The 22,022-nt window shown below is 52.7% G+C and overlaps 7 protein-coding genes across 7 annotated transcripts; 2 read left to right on the forward strand and 5 right to left on the reverse strand.

Annotated features, from left to right (window-relative positions):
* Positions 1–2,124: 2,124 nt before the first annotated feature.
* Positions 2,125–3,702, reverse strand: BDZ83DRAFT_638880 (glycosyl hydrolase family 61-domain-containing protein). The gene has a single exon (XM_060509387.1). It carries the CDS (start codon positions 3,489–3,491, stop codon positions 2,421–2,423), a length of 1,071 nt encoding a protein of 356 aa, XP_060359315.1. The 5' UTR covers positions 3,492–3,702; the 3' UTR covers positions 2,125–2,420.
* Positions 3,703–4,219: 517 nt separating this feature from the next.
* On the reverse strand, positions 4,220–5,083 carry BDZ83DRAFT_734990 (uncharacterized protein; the record flags this gene model as incomplete). The annotated part of the gene is made up of 2 exons (XM_060512960.1): positions 4,220–4,477; positions 4,553–5,083. 2 exons carry the CDS (start codon positions 5,081–5,083, stop codon positions 4,379–4,381), a joined length of 630 nt encoding a protein of 209 aa, XP_060359316.1. The 3' UTR covers positions 4,220–4,378.
* Positions 5,084–6,092: 1,009 nt separating this feature from the next.
* Positions 6,093–9,520, reverse strand: BDZ83DRAFT_638881 (uncharacterized protein). Its single transcript, XM_060509388.1, has one exon. The coding sequence runs from the start codon at positions 9,425–9,427 to the stop codon at positions 6,251–6,253; it is 3,177 nt and encodes a 1,058-aa protein (XP_060359317.1). The 5' UTR covers positions 9,428–9,520; the 3' UTR covers positions 6,093–6,250.
* Positions 9,521–12,105: 2,585 nt separating this feature from the next.
* On the forward strand, positions 12,106–13,233 carry BDZ83DRAFT_656639 (uncharacterized protein; the record flags this gene model as incomplete). The annotated part of the gene is made up of 1 exon (XM_060510891.1): positions 12,106–13,233. One exon carries the CDS (start codon positions 12,106–12,108, stop codon positions 13,231–13,233), a length of 1,128 nt encoding a protein of 375 aa, XP_060359318.1.
* A 274-nt stretch (positions 13,234–13,507) lies between these two features.
* On the reverse strand, positions 13,508–15,048 carry BDZ83DRAFT_744743 (uncharacterized protein; the record flags this gene model as incomplete). Its single annotated transcript, XM_060513167.1, has 5 exons — positions 13,508–13,526; positions 13,626–14,034; positions 14,144–14,504; positions 14,584–14,669; positions 14,794–15,048. The coding sequence occupies 4 exons, from the start codon at positions 15,046–15,048 to the stop codon at positions 13,711–13,713; spliced, it is 1,026 nt and encodes a 341-aa protein (XP_060359319.1). The 3' UTR covers positions 13,508–13,526; positions 13,626–13,710.
* A 1,910-nt stretch (positions 15,049–16,958) lies between these two features.
* BDZ83DRAFT_757124 (mechanosensitive ion channel) lies at positions 16,959–19,559 on the reverse strand (the record flags this gene model as incomplete). The annotated part of the gene is made up of 1 exon (XM_060514851.1): positions 16,959–19,559. The coding sequence occupies one exon, from the start codon at positions 19,557–19,559 to the stop codon at positions 16,959–16,961; it is 2,601 nt and encodes an 866-aa protein (XP_060359320.1).
* Positions 19,560–20,843: 1,284 nt separating this feature from the next.
* BDZ83DRAFT_638888 (uncharacterized protein) lies at positions 20,844–21,639 on the forward strand. The gene has a single exon (XM_060509389.1). It carries the CDS (start codon positions 21,306–21,308, stop codon positions 21,483–21,485), a length of 180 nt encoding a protein of 59 aa, XP_060359321.1. The 5' UTR covers positions 20,844–21,305; the 3' UTR covers positions 21,486–21,639.
* Positions 21,640–22,022: the final 383 nt, after the last annotated feature.

Genomic DNA, 22,022 nt, shown 5'->3' on the forward strand with positions numbered 1-22,022 from the left:
TTAAGCCCGTCACTGAGGTTGGCAATTGGATGGTGGCCGGCATCATAGCTCAGCTTGCATTTCGCATGGGATACCACCGGGATCCATCATACTTCCCGCACATCAGCCCTTTTGAAGGCGAGAATCGTTGCAGAGCTTGGGCTACCGTACACATTTTCGACAGCACCATGGCCATGCTCGTCGGCGCGCCGCGGATCATCTCAGATGGCACGTGGAACACGCGACCACCTGGTACCATTTCCGACGCTGACCTCGACCATGGCTGCGCCCAATTGGCAGGGCCTCGCGCAGACAACGAGATGACTGAAGTCTCTCTTTTCTACTCGCGAGATACAAAATGAGCCTTGCCACGGGGAGGCTAGTTGATCTGAGCTTGACGAACAAGCTGGAATCTTCAGAGGATGTGCGAAATACTGAAAGTCGACTCGAGACAACATGGGTGTCAATGCCAGAAAGTTTCAAATTCACCTCGCTATCCCACTGTCTGTCAGATAATCCAGTTAGTCTAGCCCATCGGATCATCATTAATTCTCTTTACAATAAGTCTCGAATCATCCTTTACCAGCGTCAACTACGGAAGTTTGCCAGTAAACCCAGGGCGGTTCACGAGGACTGGGTGTCGTCTGCAGGCCATATGTGCCTTGAGGCAGCTCTTGAAATAAACAAGCAGTTGGTTTTTCTAGATATCGAATCACAACCGGGCGGCATGCTGATGACGTTGAGAACCAAAGTATCCGCCCTGGTGATCCATGAGGGTCTTGTCGCAACCGCGGCCTTGAGCATATACCTGTACCATTGCCCGCGCGTTCCACTAGATGGTGAGAACGGATGCGCAACCAAGAGCCCAGAGGTCGAGATGATGCTGAGACGAAGTTACCAAACATGGTCTCGTTGGAGCAAGTGGTCCCCCGAAGCAAAAAGAGCAACAGAGCTGCTAGATTCGTTATTCCGCAAGCTTGGAGGAGGACCATTGAATATTGGACTCGACGAAACACACTTACAAATGGCTGATATGGAGCTAAGCCTTGACTGGGACGCAGACACGCTTGGGGTTTTCTTTCTGCTCCTCGACAGAACCCATGGTTGAACAATTTCCTTAACAATACTTAAGGACTACAACTGTATTAATGTTGGATGTATTCTCATAGGAAAGGGTCGACCGTTCTCAGTCTAAATTCAGTAAACATATCTAGAACCTTTTCTTCTCAAAGTCCGCCAATGCTCTGACGTGATCGGTATTTTAACACGCAGTCAACCGTATAGACAACCGTGTAGGCGATTGAGAAGAAGAGAATAGTACGAAGGTGCACGCGCTGAGAACTTGATTCAGAGGTAAAGTTAACATCGCCCTTCTCAGCCCATACTTGGTCCCGAAACTGGCATTGGGATGACTTCCAGTGGCTTGACAGATGTCCTATTCTTAATTAACAATGAGTAGTCTTTGTTGCAGACTTTCACTGAATTCCGGCCATTCTTATTATGTTGTCGTCGGGTTGTCTTCCGTAGTTATCGCAGTTCACGCTTATCCGAGCCTTTCCTCCGTATATTCATCCATGAATAGTTTACAAATGAAGTGACAGGTCGACAAAGACTAAAGACAGATGTACTAAGGTCTCCTAGGACTTAAGGGGATAGGATCTTGAAAACAAACCATGTCAAGGACTGTGAGATAACAATTAGTAAGCTGCCTAACACACATATATTAGCCAACCCGCAACAGTCAGGGTTCGATAATTCATTCCCTGTAAACTGGTGGAGAAAGTCATACTGAGGCAGGATCAGGAGTCATGGAGGATGAGCAAGGGGCGACAACGTATGCTAGGCAGTCGCGGTTATTGTTTCTGGCGTATCCTGGTCGGTAGAGATATGTTCCCGTTTTGCAAGTCTTGAGGCCCAGGAGACATTCTTTTGAGAGACGTAGATACAATGAACAAAAAGGACAATCAACAGGATGATGAAGCACGACGTTTCCGAAAAGCATGGCAGGTCGATGGCTTCCAAAGAAGTATTGAAAAGTTGCGTTACGAGGCCATGCGTCTTTGCTAACTACCTTAAGGTACTTCATAATGTGAGAGGCTTCTGCAATATGTCACTAAAATTACAAATGTCAGGTAGGGTCGTTCTACTGCTTATCAGTGGCATCTAGGTCTCTTAGTAAGGGCTTGATTTTTGATGGAAAAAAGTATAATAATACATTCAGAAGTGGAAATGAAACGAATTGTAGCACATTTTCGAGCTTTGGTCTTCAAGGCCTTTGCAGCGAGCCCAGGCACATCATTGACGTCCAGTGTCTACGTCCGGTAGCGCGGCAACTAGGCTGCAGAGGGTACTTTGTCTTTTGCAACTCCCAGCATCGCATGGCTCATGTGTCATCATAGACATAAAGAGCAGATGAAGAAATTCAACTCTCTGAGATGGGATCAAGCGCTTGCAGTAACGTAAACCGTGCTGATCACTGTGCTTCGTGGTGGGCATCGAGACTTCTTGGAAGTGGTGGTGAAAGGTACAGCCGTTGCACTCAAAGTCGCGGCTGAGCTGACGGTTGACACCACCAACTCGCTGATCTCGCTCTTCGGGGCCGCTGATCCACTTGCGCCAACCGCAGTCGTAGATGCGTACGAGTACGTCGTGTTGGCAGAAGGCACTGCCGCGGAGGCAAGGCTTGTGGGCACGACTACCGCCGCTGAGGACGAAATGTCCTGTCCCCCAACTGTGGACGTGACTGCCGGGAGTGTCCAAGGGGTGGCTGTCGGAGCCACGCTAACACCCTCTGCGGTAACGTTCTCCACGAGAGCTTGGGGCCATCTAGCCGGCCCCGGCATCGTGAAATTGACGATCCACGGACGATACATGTAGAACTCGATACCGGGCTCATGGCCGTCATACAATCCTGGAATCTTGACAGTCGGGCCGGGAACGGCGGTACTGTCGCTCTCAACTTCGATCTGCGCGCAGTTGAAGTAGAACTCGGCACCACCAAAGTCACCGGCTCCGTGAACGCCAATGTGCTCGATTCGCAAAAGGTACTGCCCAGCAGGCGTCTCCTCGGGCAACTTGAACGTAAAATTCCCAACATTGGTGACGCCCCATTCGATACCCTCGCTGGAAAAGGACTTTGGCCCGAGCTCATAAATCTTGAACCAGTCACCGGAGCCGTCGTACTCGCGCACGTCGCCCGGTGCTCTGGAGAGGTAGGCCTGCATGGGACCCGGGTGCTGAATCATGCCGCCAAAGTTGAGGCCGAAGCCCACTTCGTCGCCCGCCTTGACCTGGTAGACACCCGTGGTGGCGGCGTGCTCCATCGAGCCGGTCCGGCAACGGAGGTCGGTGCTGCCGTAGCCGTTCTTGAAGGGCATGTAGCCCGCGCTGTTGTCGCGGACGTATTCGTTATAGCCGGTGAAGTTGCCGTTGACGATGAGGTGGGGGAAGAAGTAATGAGCGGACACGCCGGAGACTGACGCAGCCAGGGCGAGGAAAGTTGAGCACCGCATATTGGGCGAGGAATGAAATAAGGAACGGAAAGGCAGATTTGCCAAAGTGCTAGAAAAGAATGGACTGAGTTGTTACGACCCACGGAAGATGGAAGAACAACGCATTGCAGTGACATTTCCTATAAAGCCGGCGTGTTGATCACCTTATACTCCCATGTCGCCATGCTGCCGGCAGGAGTCCGACATCAACTTTGACTGCCGAACGCCGACTTGACGTTTGAAAGTGGGCCAAGCCCATTAGCCCCCGAGTCTAAGATGAACCGGTGGTCCTGTCATCAGGCAAGCTAGCGGGACATCCCTTGAACTTTGACGGTCTGTTTCAATGGGCCGGCGGGATGGCGTGGACGAATAGACGCTGCCGTCACCCATGAAATTCTCCGTAGCTATCAGACGTCTGAATGGTCCAACATCACCTTGTCACACTGGCCCCTTGTCGAAGGCGTTTACTCAAGTGAGAATGTGTCTAGGAAGCTGTCAATGATAGGGACAATTTACGCGCACTCACCTGAGTGGTGCGGTAGCCCCCTTGCGGGACATGCCTTGGCGCGACCGCAACGCCGGGTTGCCGGCGAGGTTAAGAGAAGGTCACATAGCAAACAAAGTCTGACGGATCGTCGATCTTTTATCTACGCGAGGAAAGTTAAGAACTAGGATCGAAGAGCGAGTTTGATGGGGTTTTCTGACATATCGACTAGCCAACTACCCCTAATTCAATCTTGACTCACACTGTCCGGCTTGGGTATCATGATATTTCTCCTCGCATCAATTGCCATTACCTGAAACTTGAAAATAAAATTCAGACAAAAACTAAAAGACCCTTTTCTGTACTCTCATCAGCAAAATCATGCACACAACATACCCCTCACATTGGAAAACCATGCCCCCTCTCATGTGTCTCGCCTCGTGTAGCTGCGCTGATTAGCAAAGATGGTCTGGCCAGCAGCCACAACTGCGTCCTCCCAGCCAGGGTGGTGAGATTTGTAATGCTATCACTTTGTTAGCTGGTTTGTCCTCGGAGAGCACATGTATTTGAAATCAAGGGGAATCGAAAATCAACTTACTCTCTTGAGACGATCCGTCGTCGTGTAGCCCAAGTCACACTCCAACACACATCGGTTCGTCTTGCGTTGTTCAAGGCTTGCAACACGGTCAGACTTTACCTTGGTGTTCTTCCGTGGGGTATTCTTAGTCTTGATTTCTCCTCTACCGCTGCGGGGATTCTTCGACGAAGACTCCTCAGACTCCGAGCCTGAATCGGGCTTGTCTCGGGAGCCGGAAGCGTTATTGAGCGCCTGGGGAGGGATGTCGTCTCTCACAAAGTTATCTGGATCTGAAGTGTCATCTGAATCTGGTCCTTCAGGTTGTACAGCCTCACCATCGTCTAAGTCCATCGGTTCCGGAGAGGTATTGGTACCTCCTGCTTGCGCCTGCGCTTGCCCCCGAGCAAGCTGCACGATGATGTCTCCCATAGCATCGATAGTGGCTCTTTGCACATCTTCCCAATTCTCGACGTCCTCGCGGTTGTAGAAATCGATCAAAAAGTTTCCAACGAGGTGTTGAATCTCGGGACGGCTAAGGAACGGTGGGGCCATTGCTGTAGTCAACTTAGTAGATACCAAGTATGTGGTTATGTTGCTTGAATCGGGTAGCGGAATTGGGGTATATACTGAACTTTGTCTGTTGCTGAGCTGTTGGTGATCCGCTTTGTTGTGATAATGATGGTTGTGTAATGAAATCGAAGCTAGACAGGATGAAGCCGAAATATGTATTCTCCCAATGATGGGCGGGGAGGCTTTCAGAGTGTATCAACAGCGTTGAAGTCAAAGCTGGCAGCCCCCAAGACAATCCCATTGAAATCACAAAGACCCATTGTTGCTCTCGACTTGGGACAATGGTCGAGAGCTTTACCTCGTTGGTGACTAAACAAAGGCGATATTTCCATCAAGGAGGGAAGTTCAGACAGCCAGACAAAGTCTTTGGGGACGCTTTGTAATTGAATAGTATTGCATAACTGGTGATTTAAGCCAACAAAGCATCGTGTGAGTTCACCAATTTTCGTTTGCACCCATACTCGGTTTGTTTATACCGAACATAATACCGGAAATGCGGGTTCTCACGGTTCGTCAGGTCCTGATAGTCCGTGTGCAGCTATACTCAGCCATCCCTCCTCGCAGCATCGAGTCGCATTATCCTCCAGTTCTCCCTCCCACAGTATTACAGCATGTACAGTCCCATCGTGAAGATGCTCAGGACGCACAAGACCAGCATAGCACCCCGGCCGAGCGGGCAAAAAAGCGCTTGAAAGGCTTGGAAAAATTGGGGCTCAGTGACATTGCTGATATCATATGCCGCAAAGATGATGGCGTTTGTGGTTACCTTTTTGGGGTGTACTGTGCTGTTGGCGCTGTTCATTTCAAGTATCTTCACGTCAAGGTCTTGGGACGCGCATGGCCACCATGGGCACCAAGGAGTGGGCAAATCCTGCGCCGATGAGGACGATGCCCCAGGTCACTATGACGGCACACATTGAGTTTGCGCCGGGGAGGCGTTGGAAGATTTGGGAGGAGGGCTGATACCAAATTTAGATAGCCAAATTGTGAACCACAGGTCAGGGTGATGATTATGGATTGACTCAAAGACTACGGACCAACACGATGGGTATCTACAAACTGCTTACATCTAGGTATTGTCAGTCGGAGAAGACTACGGTAGTCGATATAAGCCACCCGTAATAGCATGGCTGAATCTTATTTACGTGTCTACTGATAGTCCCACGGATCATCGCCCCAGTCATCCCCAGAGTAGTCCACAGCAGCTTTCTTCGCCCACTTATTCTGAGCACCGGGCCCTTGATCTACAGGAGCGGCGCTGACGGTAGCCTTTGGTTGAGATGTTGAGAACAGAGGCGGGACAGTCAATTCGCTGTCTGCAAGCGTCTTGACATCAAGAGGACGCCCCTCAGCAGTTGGCCGGGCCGATTGGGTGGTGTGGCCGACATTCTGAGGTACGCGTTGCTCTGGATTTGGCTGAACAGCATGCCGCTCGACTGTGACAAGCTGCGGCCTTAGTACCGGCTGTGCTTGAGCTTCAGATACGTCCATGGTCGAAACAGAAGCAGCGTCCGAAAGATTATCCATCGGGTCCATTGGTGACCCTGAAGGTAGTACCAAGCTTCCGGGTGGCACGCTGGATGAACGTTGCTGGATCTGTTCTCCGGTTGAATATTGCTCCTGAGCTTGAGAGGGGGGCCGAGACATTGGTCCTGTAGCGAGAGACGTATTGCTCTGCACCGGGAAATTCTGGCGAATTGGCGGTTGCTGAAGACTGCTAGTGTTTGGAGCGAAGGCCTGGTTAACTGAAGAATCTGGCTTGCTTGACGGGAAAAATGGTGTATATTGGGCGTCGGGAATATTGCTTGGTTGTCCAGGCATGGCTGGTATTGCTTGTTGGCTTACCCTCTGATCTATCGGTACGCCGGCAGCCATAGGGTTTCCTGACATCAGAGCTGGTGGTGGAGGTGCGGTTTGCAGCGGCTGTTGAGGTATCGGGGTACCTTGTGGCGGCGGCGGCGGCGCCTTTTGAAGGACGCCGGACTTGCTAGAGCCTCCTTTCTTGAACTTGGATAGCCAGCCTCCCTTTTCCTTTCCGTTTGCCGAATGTTGCATGACAGGCGGGGTTGATCCGGGTCGCAGTGCATTTGACTGAGGTAGACCTGCAACGTTGACTATAGAGTGGTGCTGTGGAGGGTTACTCGCCACTGAGTGGAAGGCTGGACGAGGAGCGAAACTCGATTCAGAAGGATACCCTCGGGTATCTGGAGAATTCCGTCCCCCCGAAGTAGTAGAAGCAGAGGTCATCACATGGTCAATTTCATTGTGCTCGTGAATAGGGTGGAGTAGATGACCGGGAGATCTTATAGGCGTGGAAGGACTCATTGGGCCAAGAGCTTGTTGGGAAGGAAGAGTCACCGTAGGACGGGGCGGGCGATTTGCCAACGTTACAGGTTGGCGATGTTCCTCGGTTGGGTATGGTGGTTGTGATGTGAATACGGGCTTGGCTACTGAGGTTGGGCCACTAGATTGTCCTGACTGCATGCTCATGGGATGTACCGAATACGGCCTTGAAATGCCATGAGCAGCCTCAGCAGCACTAGTGCCGCTTGTCTCCCAATGCACCGACTCAAAATGAGGCCGTGTTTGGCCTTGACTCTCATCTGACAACTCATATCTTTCTGGCTGGGATTGCTTAGACACTGGCAGCGCTATTTGGCTCGTCATGCTACCAGGCGGCAGAGATTGACGGCGATTCGACGAAGGAGTGTAAGTCTCGTCAGAAGCCTGAGACTCCATGACTTGGTCATGATGAGCCGTGGCCGCCGACGATACTGGAACCTTCCCTGGTCGAGCTGGAGGGGCTTGACTCTCTACGGGTTTGTAGGCTTGTCTAGCATTCTCTATTGCCGTCGATGCAGCAGAGGGACCAGAAGTTGACGATGTCCTCATGCCTGCGGTACCGAACCCAGCACCGGACTGCGAGGAGTAAGAGTTTGAGTTTGCGCCATGGAAGAAGCCGGAAGAATGGCGTCTTCCGTCACTCTCTAACGGCGACGGAGTTTGAAGGGGAACCGATGACTGGCTGCCAGTTGGAGGCCCGAGAGACGAGACCTCGCTTGAAGCATATGATGTCTGTCGAGGTCGTCCCCCGTCCGTGGTATAACCATGTCTTTGCGTATTATCGGAAGGGTAGTCTATTGACGTTCGGTGTTGAGCACTGGTAACTGGTTGTTGGCGAATATCACTCTGGGCTCTCGGACGCTGTAGGAAGGCCGGTGTAGGTGGGGTATTTGTTGCAGGAGACCGATCACTTTGGCTAACCATTCGATACTGATCTTGTGATGACTGAATAGGCCTCGTCTCGGGTCGTTGAACCTCTGAACCATGATGACCGTAAGATGACTGCGAAATTGTGGCGGACTTGTCAAAAGCTTGAGTGTTATCTTGATGAGACGGTTGAGATCCCGTCTGGCTTGCGGGACCTGGTTGGAATGCCGCGTATTGCGTCTCCTTCCCCGTCCGTTTCTTGCTTGAGCTATCGGTAGACGCTGACTGCGGAGGCGACGGCTCCTGTGCTCTGTTTTGTGGCTGTCCTCTTGCTGGCTTCAGCACTGATGGGAAGTGTTGCAAAGGCCCCTGTGCGGCGAGACCTGAGGCTGGACTGGCTATGTTTGGGGCTCTTTGATCATTGGCGGGAGGGCTTGGGGCTTGAGGCGAATCGATGGGAACTTTGGGCGGCAGCTGAGGAGGCTTGAGAACAGAGGGCATGCTTGTCTGGTCGAACTTGTTTCGTGGTCCCATCATTAGGGATCCATCGCGAGCAAGGGAATCACGATGTTCTCGGCGTTTGTAGTCAGTCGTGCTCGACTGCTCTGATGCTATGCTACTGACTGCCCCAGGTACATAGGGCTGGTATTGAGTCTGCTTGCCCGCCGATTTGGAAGGCTTTCTTTTGATATTAAAAGGACCACTTCCGCTCGGGGTTGGTGAGGGGCTTTGCGTTGGTCGCGGCGCCGGCGGAGGCACCACCTCTGGCAGAGAGTGATCAGGAGTCGTGATCCCTTTACCTGAATCGCGTCGAGGTTCCTGAGATGCTGTAGATTTCCGAGAGGGTGACGAATTTTGAGGCCTAGATCCGGTTCCAAAAGTTGCGCCATAGAGGGCTGCATCGCTCATGTTCGTCTGGTGCAGCAAATCATGAGTAGACTGGGCTTGCGGCGGCTTTGCCTCCGACGGACTCGTCCGCTCTGGCAGTTCAGCAATACCGAGGTCGGCGAAATTTGTCTCGATAGGAGCCAAAACCGCAGTGTCAGCCATCTCAACCGGGTCAGGGTGAGTTTCGATGTGAGCTGGCGCCGTGTGCTCCGTTGCCATTTCGGCCATGGTTCCCACTGGGTCCCATGGCGGACTATAGACATTGGCCGAGAATCCTAGCCGAGGCTTTTCAACTGAGTCGAGGAGCGGAACACCAGGAGAGGGTGGAAGGGCCTGGCTGGGATCCGGACCGGTGTTAGCGTTGACATTAAGAGGCTGCTCCGTGGTGGCCATCTCTGTCGGTGCCTCAGACACAGCTTCAGCCCCTCGCGCAGGGACACTGTTGATCATGGAGGGTGTATTGGTCTCGCTTTGCAGCGGCGACACGCCCGACTTCACACTGGCCACATCGAGCATCGCATGATTCTTGTTACTGCTGCCTTCACCGCTTTCACCAACGCCTGGCCTGCCCGATACCTCCTCGCGCTCGTCCTCGTCAGCTTCCGGACTGATGTCGTCGTAGGTACCGGGACCGAGATACATGAAGTTCTCGGGTTGGAAGAAGAAGCCGTCGCTATCATCGTCGTCGTTGCCCATGGGCCCTCCAAAACCACTTCGACTCATACCAAAGTCGGACATGGGCCCGCCAGTAGCGCGCATTTTGGATGTGGGATTGGCATCGGCCGTAGTTCGTCTTTTGAGCTGTTGCTGGCTCTCGAGCTTCTCCTCGGGGGCAAGCTCGGGTGCTGGTGAAAAGCAGTCAACGAAGTCTGGGAACTCGTCGCCCTCTTTCGGGAAGTGGAATTGGACATGGCCGTTGGGCTTGTAGCGATAGAACCAGCGGGAGCCATCGTAGTCCCATTCCCAACCGGAGGGGAGGGCCGCCATGATGCCCGAGGCGGCGAGCGTTCTCGCTTTGGGGAGATGTGGAATCGCAGAGCCTCGAGAATCTGGAGGGGTTCCCTTCGTAGGACTTCGGGCAGGGTCGCAATTTGATTGGCAGGCACACCAACAGCACTGTGGGTGTGGTGTCGGACGGGCGAAGTCCGATGCTCGGAGTATTTGATAGTGGCCCTACTGCGGGGATGCCGTTGTTGTTGGGTGATCAGAGTAGCGGTTCGATGAGCCAGTCGTCAAATAGGAGGACGAAGGTTCATGGCCGCGTCAAGGTCGTCCGCGATGGCGACACGACATCGTCGCGGAAAGAGAGAGAGAAAGGAGAGGAGGGGAGCGAACGTGGCGCCAGGCGTTGTTTTTCTGCGACATGGCTTCGATGGCATAGCACCTGGGCAAGGTAATAAACGGTGGTCGAGAGGTGCGAATAGGTGGCTAGACTAGATTGAGCTGCAGTGCGGCTGAGCTGCATGGGCGTGGGCGCTGTCTCTGTCTGTCTGGTCGAGGATGCGTGTGATGAAAGAGGAATGGAGCGGGGAGCTACAGATACAACAAGTCCAGGCAACGAACTATTTGCTCCCTTCCCTGTAGGGTACGGCGTACAAGGTGCAGGTCGCCCCACCCCCAATGCGGCTTGGCTTTATTTTTAGGGGTCTTTGGGGTCCATTGGGCCTTGCCCGGGGGTGTCTTCGGTGCTTGGGTAACATCCCCCGGACCGCTTCAGCGGAGTCTGTGTGGTGATGGTGGCTGATCTCCGGCACTCTGCCCTGTTTCATTGGACATCAACGTTTGCTGACTGTGCATCTTCTTCGACCACTACACCTCGGACTGTTTGATTGTTAACTTCCGATTCACACATCTGCCTAATACGACGGAATAAAGAATAACTCTGACAGCTCATGTTGCATGGAGCTCTTACAACCACGGCTCAGAAACGATGTGGTTTATCATTGCCACCCTGTTCAATGCCTTGAAGATCTGGCCTCCGTCGACAGCACTTGGCAGCTTGAAAGAGGGATCGCCCAGTCACCAAGGTCCATCCCTGTTTAAGCTCCAACCGCGAATGTCATCTCATGGCTCGACTGTGGTCCAACGAGGCACTACCCGGCATTCCACGTGTCACGGAAGCTTTAAGGAATCGTTTGAGAGTGCATGCGATGCACACGCCGTCTCCAGCTTCGAAGCGAAAGGGCCATCCCGAATGTCACCTTCTGCCTGATGAGCTGCACGGCCGATCACCGTGGGAGCTTTCAGATGAGGATGGAAGTGACGGAACTGGCAGTTGTCGGCCTCGACTCTTCCGAAAATAACCCATGGAAGGCGCCATTGCTGGCGACATAGCTCTTTTTTTCTAAATCTTTTCTTCCTTCTGATAGGAGAGGTCGAGCTTCTGGCAGTGTCATCATGGCTTCGGGCGTTGCCATGTCCGTGTGAAGCATCACCATGTGCAGACTGTCCCCATAGTGGCAGGAGGGAGTCAAGTGTAGCGGCATCATTCCTTCTCTGATGAAGCTATGGCCTCTTGCCTTCTTACCTTACTCCCCACCCTGTGATTTTAGTTTCTGAGGGAAGTCACCACTCGATCTAACGTGGTCCATTACCAGGGACTTGTGCCCTTCTCTTTCCTAGGCAGGAACTTCCAAGTCTCACACATTGATAGACGGAAAGAATCAGTTTCAACTCATCATGCTCTCCTTCCGTATTCAAGCTAACCTGGTGGATAGTTTCTATGCCTGATTTTACGTCTGTCATCGTTCTCTTCCATCTTCTCTTCTTCTCTCCATCCCTTCTTCAACACCTCAGCAGCACCACAAATCTTTGGACCGAAACCTCATCACCTCGAAATTCCAACCCTCGCTTTTTTGGTTCTGTCCTATTGTCCGTCTTTACCTTGGTTCTCCTCCCTCGACAAGATGACTTTCTCACGCACTCTCAAGGCCTTTACGGCCATGTCTTCCCTGAATCATTTCAATTTACACCGCCTCGCTCACACCAATGCTGACCAGAATCTGGTCCTGGCTGACTGCGGCATTGGTTCCAACCCAGAGAACCTGACCTGGTCCACCTCCCGCCAGATGAACTGGTACCGAGGTGCCATCTGGTCTACTCCGGCCGAGACCGATCCTGCTCCTCCTGACATGGTTGCCGAGATGCCCTACAATGACGGCAAATATCCCTGGAACTACGAGGGTGCCTCTGCAACTTTTTCAAATGGTGATACCTGGTCTGCCTGGATCGAAGACGGCACTCCGGAGCTCTTGCGTGCCGGCAAGGCCATGAGCACCAAGGATGGCGGTACCACTCTATGGTGTTACACTTACCGCGGACGCCCCATCAGTATGAGTGCTTCCGGCAACTCTACTTGCGTCTCAGCTTTCATCTGCAACCATCTTGAGACCGGTCCAACTCCCTGGGCAAGAATTCCTGGCGTCTGGGTGCCTACAGACAACGGGACCGCCTCAACAGGTGGTACCAACAACCCCTCAGACGTAGGAAGAACTCTTAGCGTCAAGGTAGAAGTGAGCCCCCGTCCTGCCATCTGGTACGGCACCATTGCACATTTCCTGAGCAGTATCCTCTTCACCACGGACGGCTATTGCAGCCCATACTCTTTCTCGAACCGTCTCAACTCGACTGTTACGGCCCATTGTCAAGGCACCAACGCTACTCCCCTTAACTTCTTGCCTGTCTTCTTCAACGCACTTAAGAATCTTGGTACCGTCCCAGGCTCTGATGGCTACTTCGTCTACAACCATGGGCCAGCCCCCTTTGCCAATGATACCTCTGACGACACCCTCACTCTACCTACAACGTTCAACCTCACAGCATACGACATGGCTACTGGTGAGCTCAAGGGCTTCATTGGGTACGAAGTACACTGGCCGGAGCCCGGTATGGGAATCCACTGCAGCGAGTGCAACGCCACCAAATTCAACGAAGAATACAACACCGCCATTGCCTCCGCTTTCGATGTACTTTACCCAGCGTACTCCGAGGTTGTCATCGAGAGCAACTGTACTTTTGCTACACTTTGTTGGTAGCATTGTTGCTTGGAGCTTGTGGCTATGATATGACGTTCTGCTGCCGTATCGATATTGATGGGGTCGATTTGATGACGTGTATGGCTCAAGGTTGAGCTTGAAGTCTGCTTATCAAAAGGTAGAAGTGGATGGATGGGAACAATACGAGATGTTGGGAAGGGCGGTCTATTAAACGGCCCTTGGGACGAGCAAACATTATATCTCTTCCGGTGACGACTTTGTAGTATTGTCTCAGAGGTCTCATGTATCTGGTAGACCTCAAATCAAGCATCATATCAAATTTCCGCATTGAACTGTCCACGAAGGCGTTCGTTAGCTTCCTTTCATAGTGATGTTCTGGTGGTCCCCCCACTCTCCTCTTCCTGAGTTGCCGAAGTATAAGGGCTGCATACCTTTCCACAAGTCTCGGGCCTCGACCTTTTTGATGTCATAATTCCATCAATCCCAAGACGATCATCCCAGTGGTATCAACCGCACTCAAACATAGTCAAAACACATCTTATCCCCGCGGACGTCCATCGTGTCTCTGATGGTGATATTCTCAGCCAAGCCAGGCATCCACAAAACATGGTCCAGCGTCGTGACATTGCCGCCCCCGTCACCAAAGTATGGAAGGAACATATCCTCGGGCAAGATCTTTGGCTGCGCGTCGAGAAAGATCTGGTTCGCCGCGACGTTGGGGCCGCCCATTGCGTAGAGTCTGCCGGGGGAGGAAGTCTGCCACTCCCACCAGAGGCGGTCGAAATTCGTGTGGTGTAGGTAGAAGATTGGGTCGGCAGGTGAGCGGGCATGGTCGCGCATCTGTGATATTGTTCAGCATTGGATTCGATGCTTCCCTGTTGAGAAGTCTTTCCATTCTGCTCGATGCTGAGACAACAGGAGACGGCGTAAAGGAAAAGAGAAGACTCACGATACCACCAACGCCCAAATGCCCACCACTATGCGGCGTATTCCCAAGGCACCCCAACATCTCGCCATAATCATCACCCTTCTCCAGCGCCATACAGGGATCCACGACGTCAGCCTGGGAAACGGTGTCAAACGCCGTCTGGTTCAGGCCGCGGGTGAGACAGACGCCGCCTCCTTCCGTCTCGTTTCGTTCGAGTTGCGTGTTGAAGCGGACGCGGTATTCCGTGAAGGCGCCGTCGAGGATGCAATTTGTGGATGCATCGGTTCGGCCGGTGCCGAAGGCTTTGACGGAGGATGCGGTGTCCCAGACGGAGGCGTTTTGGACGGGGAAGAGGGATTGGTCTGCTTGTTGGTCCCAGTAGCTGGAGTAGATGTGAGTCGGGTCCGAATTCGAGGTTGTTTGAAGTAGAAGAAGGGGGGAGAGAGGAAGGTTAGGCGTACGGATATGGACCGGTGTACCCGCATTCGTTGCGGAGGAGGTCTTCGTGGATCTTGGTGTACCATCGATGCCAGGGGAACAAGGCGCCCTATTTTGTTACTCGGCAGGATTAGCCTCATTGAAGAACAATGCTCGAACACACACTTCTCAAGGTGGAAGTCAAACAGTCCGACGGCATGTATCCAGATACTTGATGTTGCATTTGCACGTACCACTGTGTGAATATACCGCACCTGCGCTATATGCGCAACAACCAACTCCTCCCAACGGCTCGTCGCGCCCCAGCTTCCGACTTTGGCTGGCGCTTGGGACGGATCCATTAGACAGAGCGTCGAGTTCACGTAGCTCGCCTTCTCATCTTCCGTTAGGGTAGTCCATGGTCTGCGGATCGAGGGGTTGGTGCAGGTTGCGGACGCGGTTGTCGTTGCTGCGAGAAGGGCGGCCAGAGAGAGGAGTATCCTCGCCATGGTATCCGGTATCACGCGAAGAAATATCCTGCGGAAGTGGGAGCGTATGAAGAATGAAAGGTGTCGGGCTGTTCTCTCGCGAGGATGAGAGTCGGGGGATGGTCTTTGCGGGACTGCAAGAAACGAATGGAATGTCGCCCTCGTGTAACAGACGAACGGCCGGTGAAATCTGTCAGGGAGAGCTAGTAATATTGCCAACAGCCACTGGAGGCCATCGTCAACTTGCGCTAGACCTGTCTTTTGAACAAGAGAAACTGTTTGCAAGAAGGACTAAGAAGATCCGGCCCTGAAGGATCTTCTTCGTCTTCGCGCCTAAATCGTCCATATCGGTGTAGAGCTCCGTGTCTTGGCGATTTAAGATAGAGATCAGATGATTCGATTTCTCCATGTTGACTGTTTTGGTCCACGATTCTCCCCTGGAATTCTAACAATGCCTCTAGGGAAAAAAGTGAGGAATCCTTGGCGGGCATGCATAGAACCAGCCCATTCCCTGGAAACGTCCATATACAGTTGCCCTTTTAGACCTCTCCGGGCCTCCCATCCCGGACTTGTGCCGTTGCGGCCCCGCTTCAATCGGACGTCTTGAGAATTGAGTTTATGGGCCGGGGATTCATATTGATTAAGGAGGTCACTATTCGGTAGTGCACCAAAACTTCCAAAGAAGCCTCGTGAGTCTTTTCAGTTCAAGAAGCATACCATGCCAAGCGAAAGGATGATTGGATGAAGACATCGATTCCCAGGCATATTATCGTAAGAGTTGCCTTACAAAGATTTGAGGTTCATGAAATACGATATCCATCCAGCATGCCGACTCTCCCGGTTAACCGAGGGAGAAGCTTAGGACTTGGGACCAGAAGGACCAAAAACCTTATCCGCAAGCTCGGGTTTGCCTTGTAAGAAAGGGGCAAGTAAAGCCGGTTGTTTAAAATTAAGGTATGTTGATATATCCTTGGCACTATCAGAGGGTGCATCTTTTGCCGGGAAAGCCGTTCTGTCGCGCCCTGTTCCGGATAACCCGGCATCGTAGTCCGGGGGAGGAGGGACGGTCCCGAAGGGAGCGGGACATGACGGATTCCTAATGCCATGTCGGTAGCTTGACGAATGTGAAGAGATGTTGAGTAGACTGTCGTGAGAAAGATGTTATTTCTCTGGTGTGCTGTCCAAGTATGAACTTGTATAACACAATTACTTTGGTGGCGGGTTGCGCCGTTGTGTGTCTCTTCTCCAACCTCCACTTCCCGGTCCACATCGGAATGGGCTTCTCAGGGTAATCAATTCCCTCCGGAGGAAGGTACATGGGCCTTGGCACTGCTATTTTAGGCGAGAGAGACAAGAAAGAGAAGGAAGAGTGAAGTGTTTGGAAGCATAAGAGATGTGCCGTCGGACCTGCCTCTCGAACTGTGTCGCCTGGCCCCCACAGACGCTGCTTGATGTCCGAAAAAGCCTGCGTTCGGTTGGTGTAAATTTCTGGAGAGAAAGACGGGATACGATGGTATCACCATTTCATACGATGAGCAACTGAATATGAGTCAAAAACTGACAATGACGACGGGTGAGCAGAGTTGTTAGACCAAATTCATTAATTACGAATCGAGGCTTCTATTTGGGTATTTTACCACGATTTCTGTCTGTCCAAAGGAAAGCGTCTTGTCGCTTCTGATGCCAATTTCTCTGAAATAAAACTCCGTCGACACCTTGCGACAAATACTAGGGCATTCTACCCAGATCTTTTAGTACGCAAAGGTGATCATGCACACTCTCCTCCATCTTCCCCTTCTCTAGGTCGCTTCTCTCGCTTCGCTAATTACAAATATCGCATTATGAAAAGAGTGTAAGTGTCCCGAGCCTGGGTGCAAGGGAAAAGGACTTTTGTTCTACTGGAAAAGGGATTTCATCGTCTGTCGTGTAATCTAAACAATGTCGCCGGTCTTGGCTCGGCTGGAACTTCGGGGTCGGCCAAAGAAGCGTCGGCGCTGAGACCCAGACTCGTGACTGGCTCTCGAGGCCGCAGCGCCTGATGTCGCGCTTTCTGGGCGTTCAAGGTCGGTTCGTTCGCGGATGCTCTGGAGACGAGCGACGTGCGGTTGGTGGACCTCTCTGCGAGCCTCAAACACATCCTGGAAATCGCTCCAGTTGTTGTCGATGAAAGGCGTCATACCAGTGCGAGAATCGGCGCGAGCGCGCGTGGCCACCGCAGTACCCGCTGTAGTAGGCTGAGTAGTAGAGTGAATGGAGTGAGAATCGCCTCCAGGCGTCGCAGGCTCGATGCCACTGGGGCCGCCATTCTTGGAAGAGTCGTACGAAGGAGGGGCGCCGCCTGCCCAGTAAAAGGGTGTGTTGCGGGAACCACCAGGTTGCACCTGCCAAGGGCCCTGGAGACCAACAGCGCGGACCTCGGCCATGAGCTGAGCGGCAAACTTGTTGTGCCTTTGCAGACGGAGCAGTTCGTTCTGGAAGTTAGACTTGTGGAAGAAGATCAAGTTCATGGTGAAAGATTGAACCTCGTTGAGAGTGCGGACTTCAGTAATAATGCGAGGTTGGTAGTCGCGCTTGTGTTCGAGGCAGAAGTTGAGCATGCGGGACTTGAGCTCCTCGATGAGCTCCGGATCAGTGCCGAAACCAAGCTTGAGTTCGATAGGGTCGGCCAAGCCGGCAGAACGACGCTGGTTGAGGATGAACAGGGTGTTCAGCACACTGTTGGGTGCCTGTACGATGTGACCTTCCATCTTCTTAAACTCAGTGTACAGCAAGGAAATTTCCGTAACGTAGTAATCGTCACCAGTTCCTGTGGTACCAGTGTTGCCGTAGACAGTGACACGGTCGCCAACATCGAACGGGTGCTTGACGAATACGAAGATGATGGACTGCAGGAACTCTTGAGCGCTGGCCTGGAGCAGCCACGCGAGACCGAGGAAACTAGATCCAGCAGATGCGAGACCGGCAGCGGCTGAGCCCGAGAGAATGGAGATGAAGACGATAATGGCGATGATAACAATGATGACGAGGAAGACTTTATCAAGCTTTTTGATGACGGAATCGAGATCCTTCAACGAGGCGGCGATGGCCTTGCGCTCGAGATGAATCTCGTTGCAAGTGAGCTCCATCTCTTCCATGGAGATGTCGCCATTGAGATCCTTGTCAAAAATGCTAAAGGCGTGTTCGGCCTCCTCCGTGGTCTTGAAGGCGGATTGCATGTCTTCGAGGTAGATGGTCTCCTGACCCTCCCTAGCGAGACTGCGGAAGATAAGGCGGGCGAGAGAATGGGCAGATCCCGTGTTGCGCAACATCTCGTAGGTGATTTTGCGGGCATGGTTGAAGGCGACCTTTCGTCCTATGAAGTCGTTTCCAACGCGAGCCGCAACGCCACCGGCTTTGTTGAAGGCAGTGCGAACATTCTTTCCAACGACACCCATTGGGGTACGGGCGCCTGATCTGTTGCCGTTCTCGGTCGTGAGCCAGATGGAGTCCTCGCGGTTGATTCGCATCTTGGAATGCTCGTAAAGGTGTACCAAATGGTCAATGTCGCTCTTGTTCGTCTCGATTCGTTGGACATATGTGCGCTGATGGAAAGACGTGGCAATCCATTGGATGCAAATCTTCTCAACCCAGTTGAGGGCAGCCAGGACCAGGAAAGCGATGATGACCTTCTGAACGATGTCGACCCATTTGAGATCCGGCTTTGTGTCGGTGTCCGGGTTGAATCCGTCGGGAAGAACGCGGTGGTCTTCGAGGATGGGCGAGTAGGAGCAAAGAATGGCGAGCATCCACATGAAGAGGGCAGTGTGCAGCTCGAGACCCTGGCCGATATCCCTCCACTTCTTGTGGTTTGATGAGCCCATGACAATGGCAATACCGCCAAAGGTGAGAGGCATAAAGCTGGTAACCATGCGGGTAGCCCACAATGAACACCAGACAACCTCAAGCCAGATCCCGAACCAAGTGAGATAGACGCCATAAGCACCGCCGACGGTAGCGCTTTCGGCATCAACAGCGAAGTGACCGATGAGAACTGGAATGAGGAGAAGGGCGGCACCGGGAATCAGATAGACAAAGTATCGGAAGACACGCGGGAACTTTCTCAGCCACTTCCACAATGCAAAGGCGAAGGCACCGGCCTTCTTCTCGGGCGGCGGCTTGGCGGCATCGGCAGGGTTTGGGCCGTTGGTCGCGAAGACATCCTCGGGCTCCATCTCACGGGTCCTACCCTGGCGAGAACGTTGCTGAGAAATCTCATGTTCTTGGTTAGAGACGAGGCGCTCGGCGCGCAACAGCTCCAGATCGTCGTTCAGGCGTGAGGCCTGTTCTCGTGAATCTTGCGGCGACATTGGTCCGCCGTGTGTCTCTTGGGGGATGTGAAGGTGGTTGTCGGTGTTTAGTCTCGTCAACTTTTCGGGGTGGGTGGGTTGAGAATTGGGATCAGTTGCGGTTTGGAGACTATCGTCCGTATGCTGAGAATGCTTCTCATTTTCGTCCGAATTGGCGCGATCGCGGTTATTCGTTGGCGTCGTCATGTTGGGCGAGTTGAAGAGGCCGCTAGGGGCCGTCGGTTGAGATGGGCAGGATTATGGGGTGTAAGTGGGCGAGACGGGATGTGCCCAAGGTAAAATGGTGCGGTCGTTTTGCTTTAAGAGGGATCAAGATGTTCTCCTATTTTACTTTGTGTAGGTGAAGGCGAATAGGCCCGATAAATGCCGTCAGAGGCAAAAGAATGCCCGCAGGGTGATGTAAAATCCGCGATTGGCGTTCGCGGTCGGGTCGTTTCGCTCTTTTTCTCGGTGAGGAAGAATTGCCGCTGGTCGGTGGTGACAAAGGCGCAAGTACTCCGCGGTGTGTGTTCCGGGGGAAGTAGCTATGACCACCGGCAAGAATTGCGATGATGATGGGCAGGAGTGAGGACAGTTGACTCTTCAGTCAAGAAGAATCAAGTACAAAATGGGTACCTTCCTGTTTCCCCCTGGGTGAAGTGTATCTTGGGGGCAGGTAAATCTGGGGAAAGAGACAGGAAAGAGAGAGCGAGGGAAGGAGCTCTTGTTGAAAGGTCGAGAGGAGATGGGCTGGAAGAAATATTTCTTGGGATGTGCACCTTCCCGTCTTTTGTCGATGGGAAAGCTTAGGTTCGATGGAAGTCAACAAGTATCCCCGTACCTCTTCAGATTCAGATGGAGCGGGACCTTGGGAATAAGTGAACAGGGAAAGGGCAAGGGGCCGAGATCAAATAGGCAATCAGCAGAAATGGCAGGCACAAGCACTTCCATGTGCTTGCATTTGTTAATCAACAAGGCGTCGCGCAGTCTGGACTCTTTTTCTTCACTCTCCTAATGACATTGGATGGGAGCTCTGGCAGGCAATCGCAGCAAAGTTATGGGTCCTGCTTCAGTCCCCGACACCCCGACTCCCCAGTCTCTCTCTCGGTCATTTTAGAGAAACAGGGACTCGTAGAGTAAAACTGGACCTCTGTTTCCCCTCTGGCATTGGAGGGCGCGAGGGGTCCCCGGGGGTGGTGTTTGAGCTCAATGAAGTATAGAGGGACGGGGTGGAAATCAAGAATTTGACGACAGCGACGGTTCCAAGAATTGTCTCCAGAATTCTATCTGCACGTCCGAGCCTTGTTCACGTTGACCAGTGGTGGCGCTTGTGAATCGCTGCTTCGACCCGCGGCGCCACGTCGGTGCCCAGAGAAAAAGAATGGGGGCGACGCGCGATGATCTTGCTTGGGGGGCTTGCTCGTCATGAACATTTAAAAATTGGGTCTCCATTTTTAGCTGGGCGTGGGCCTTGGACCTTGATGTTGGGGCCATCAATCTGGTCCATCTGGATGTGTCTCTTGCTCTTGATGTTTGTTGCTCAAGGCATTTACGGTAACTAAGACTTTTCCGATTGCTCGGCTTAGAAACGACTACCATATACACGAGAGTACGTACACCAAGATATCTGAAAAAGGAGCTCTTTGTGTTTTCGAGTGACATTTTCTGAGAGGTGGGAGCTTGGACAAGTTGCTCAAATGGAGGGTGGCAGTGGCAGCGAATGCGACAGCGATATGCCGGCTGGCACTGGGCTCAAAACCGGGTCCGTGCTATCTGACAGGAGAGCCGCTGCAGGGAACACTCAACTCGTGAACCTGGAAACCTTGGAATCTTGAGCGCCTCCTTCACTGGGATGCAGCTATTGCCCACGGTGGTGGTGAGGACGTATGTCGGTGGTTTCCAAGGGCTGAGCAATGGTCCTTCTGCCTTCTGGAGTCCAGGGTCCTGAGATTGATGGAAGGTACCATGCCCGGAGCTCTGTATTGCCTTCTTGCCTTCTCAACAATCACACCCACTCGCTTCCTGCCGCATCGTCCTAGGTACTGCAGACGGAAGGAACAAAGGGGGAAGGGAGGGACCCTGAATATCTCCTCCGTCAAGTTGATTACTCGGAAGCACCGCAGTGGGCGATAAGGTCATGGCTGGTTTTTCTCGCTGCAACATTGCAATTAACTCTGAATTGCAGAGCCCCGTTGGCTTTCCACTTCGCTCTTGACCGAAACTTTGTGTTTTGCAGCACGGTAACTACTGCACTGCATTGTCTTCACTGTTGTGCACTGCAAACTGCGGATAGGTAGCCAGCATCACCCATCGATCGATTTGTCGCACTATCAAGGTCTTGGCTTTCCTCCGTTCACATCACGCCCCTTGCGCCGAATATTCGTCGTCGGTCCGCGGCAGCTCTAAACTGAATGGCGGCTAGCGCCTGCGTCGTCGTCGTCGTTTACAGATTGTCCTCATCGTCATATTCCCCATAGGCAGTCATCACCGCACATGCGCGCAAGGAGAAGACGATGCGAATCGGGTTCCCTCTTGGGAGGCGCCAACCACATGTCACCGGATCCCCATACCAACAATGGGTCACTTTCGAGCTTGACATTGTCTCCGACTCTCCGTTCGAATGACAGATGGCTGGTACTAGGGAGAATCTGGAGACTAAAGCTACGCATC

This window comes from Colletotrichum acutatum (genome assembly GCF_030867785.1).
Source record: "Colletotrichum acutatum strain CBS 112980 chromosome Unknown BDZ83scaffold_151, whole genome shotgun sequence".
Classification (NCBI taxonomy): Eukaryota; Fungi; Ascomycota; class Sordariomycetes; order Glomerellales; family Glomerellaceae; genus Colletotrichum; species Colletotrichum acutatum.

Excerpts from the sequence above, each read along its gene's own strand:
- BDZ83DRAFT_638880 (XM_060509387.1), bottom strand. The coding sequence starts at position 3,491 with ATGCGGTGCTCAACTTTCCTCGCCCTGGCTGCGTCAGTCTCCGGCGTG.
- BDZ83DRAFT_638881 (XM_060509388.1), bottom strand. The coding sequence starts at position 9,427 with ATGGCCGAAATGGCAACGGAGCACACGGCGCCAGCTCACATCGAAACT.
- BDZ83DRAFT_638888 (XM_060509389.1), top strand. The coding sequence starts at position 21,306 with ATGGAAGGTACCATGCCCGGAGCTCTGTATTGCCTTCTTGCCTTCTCA.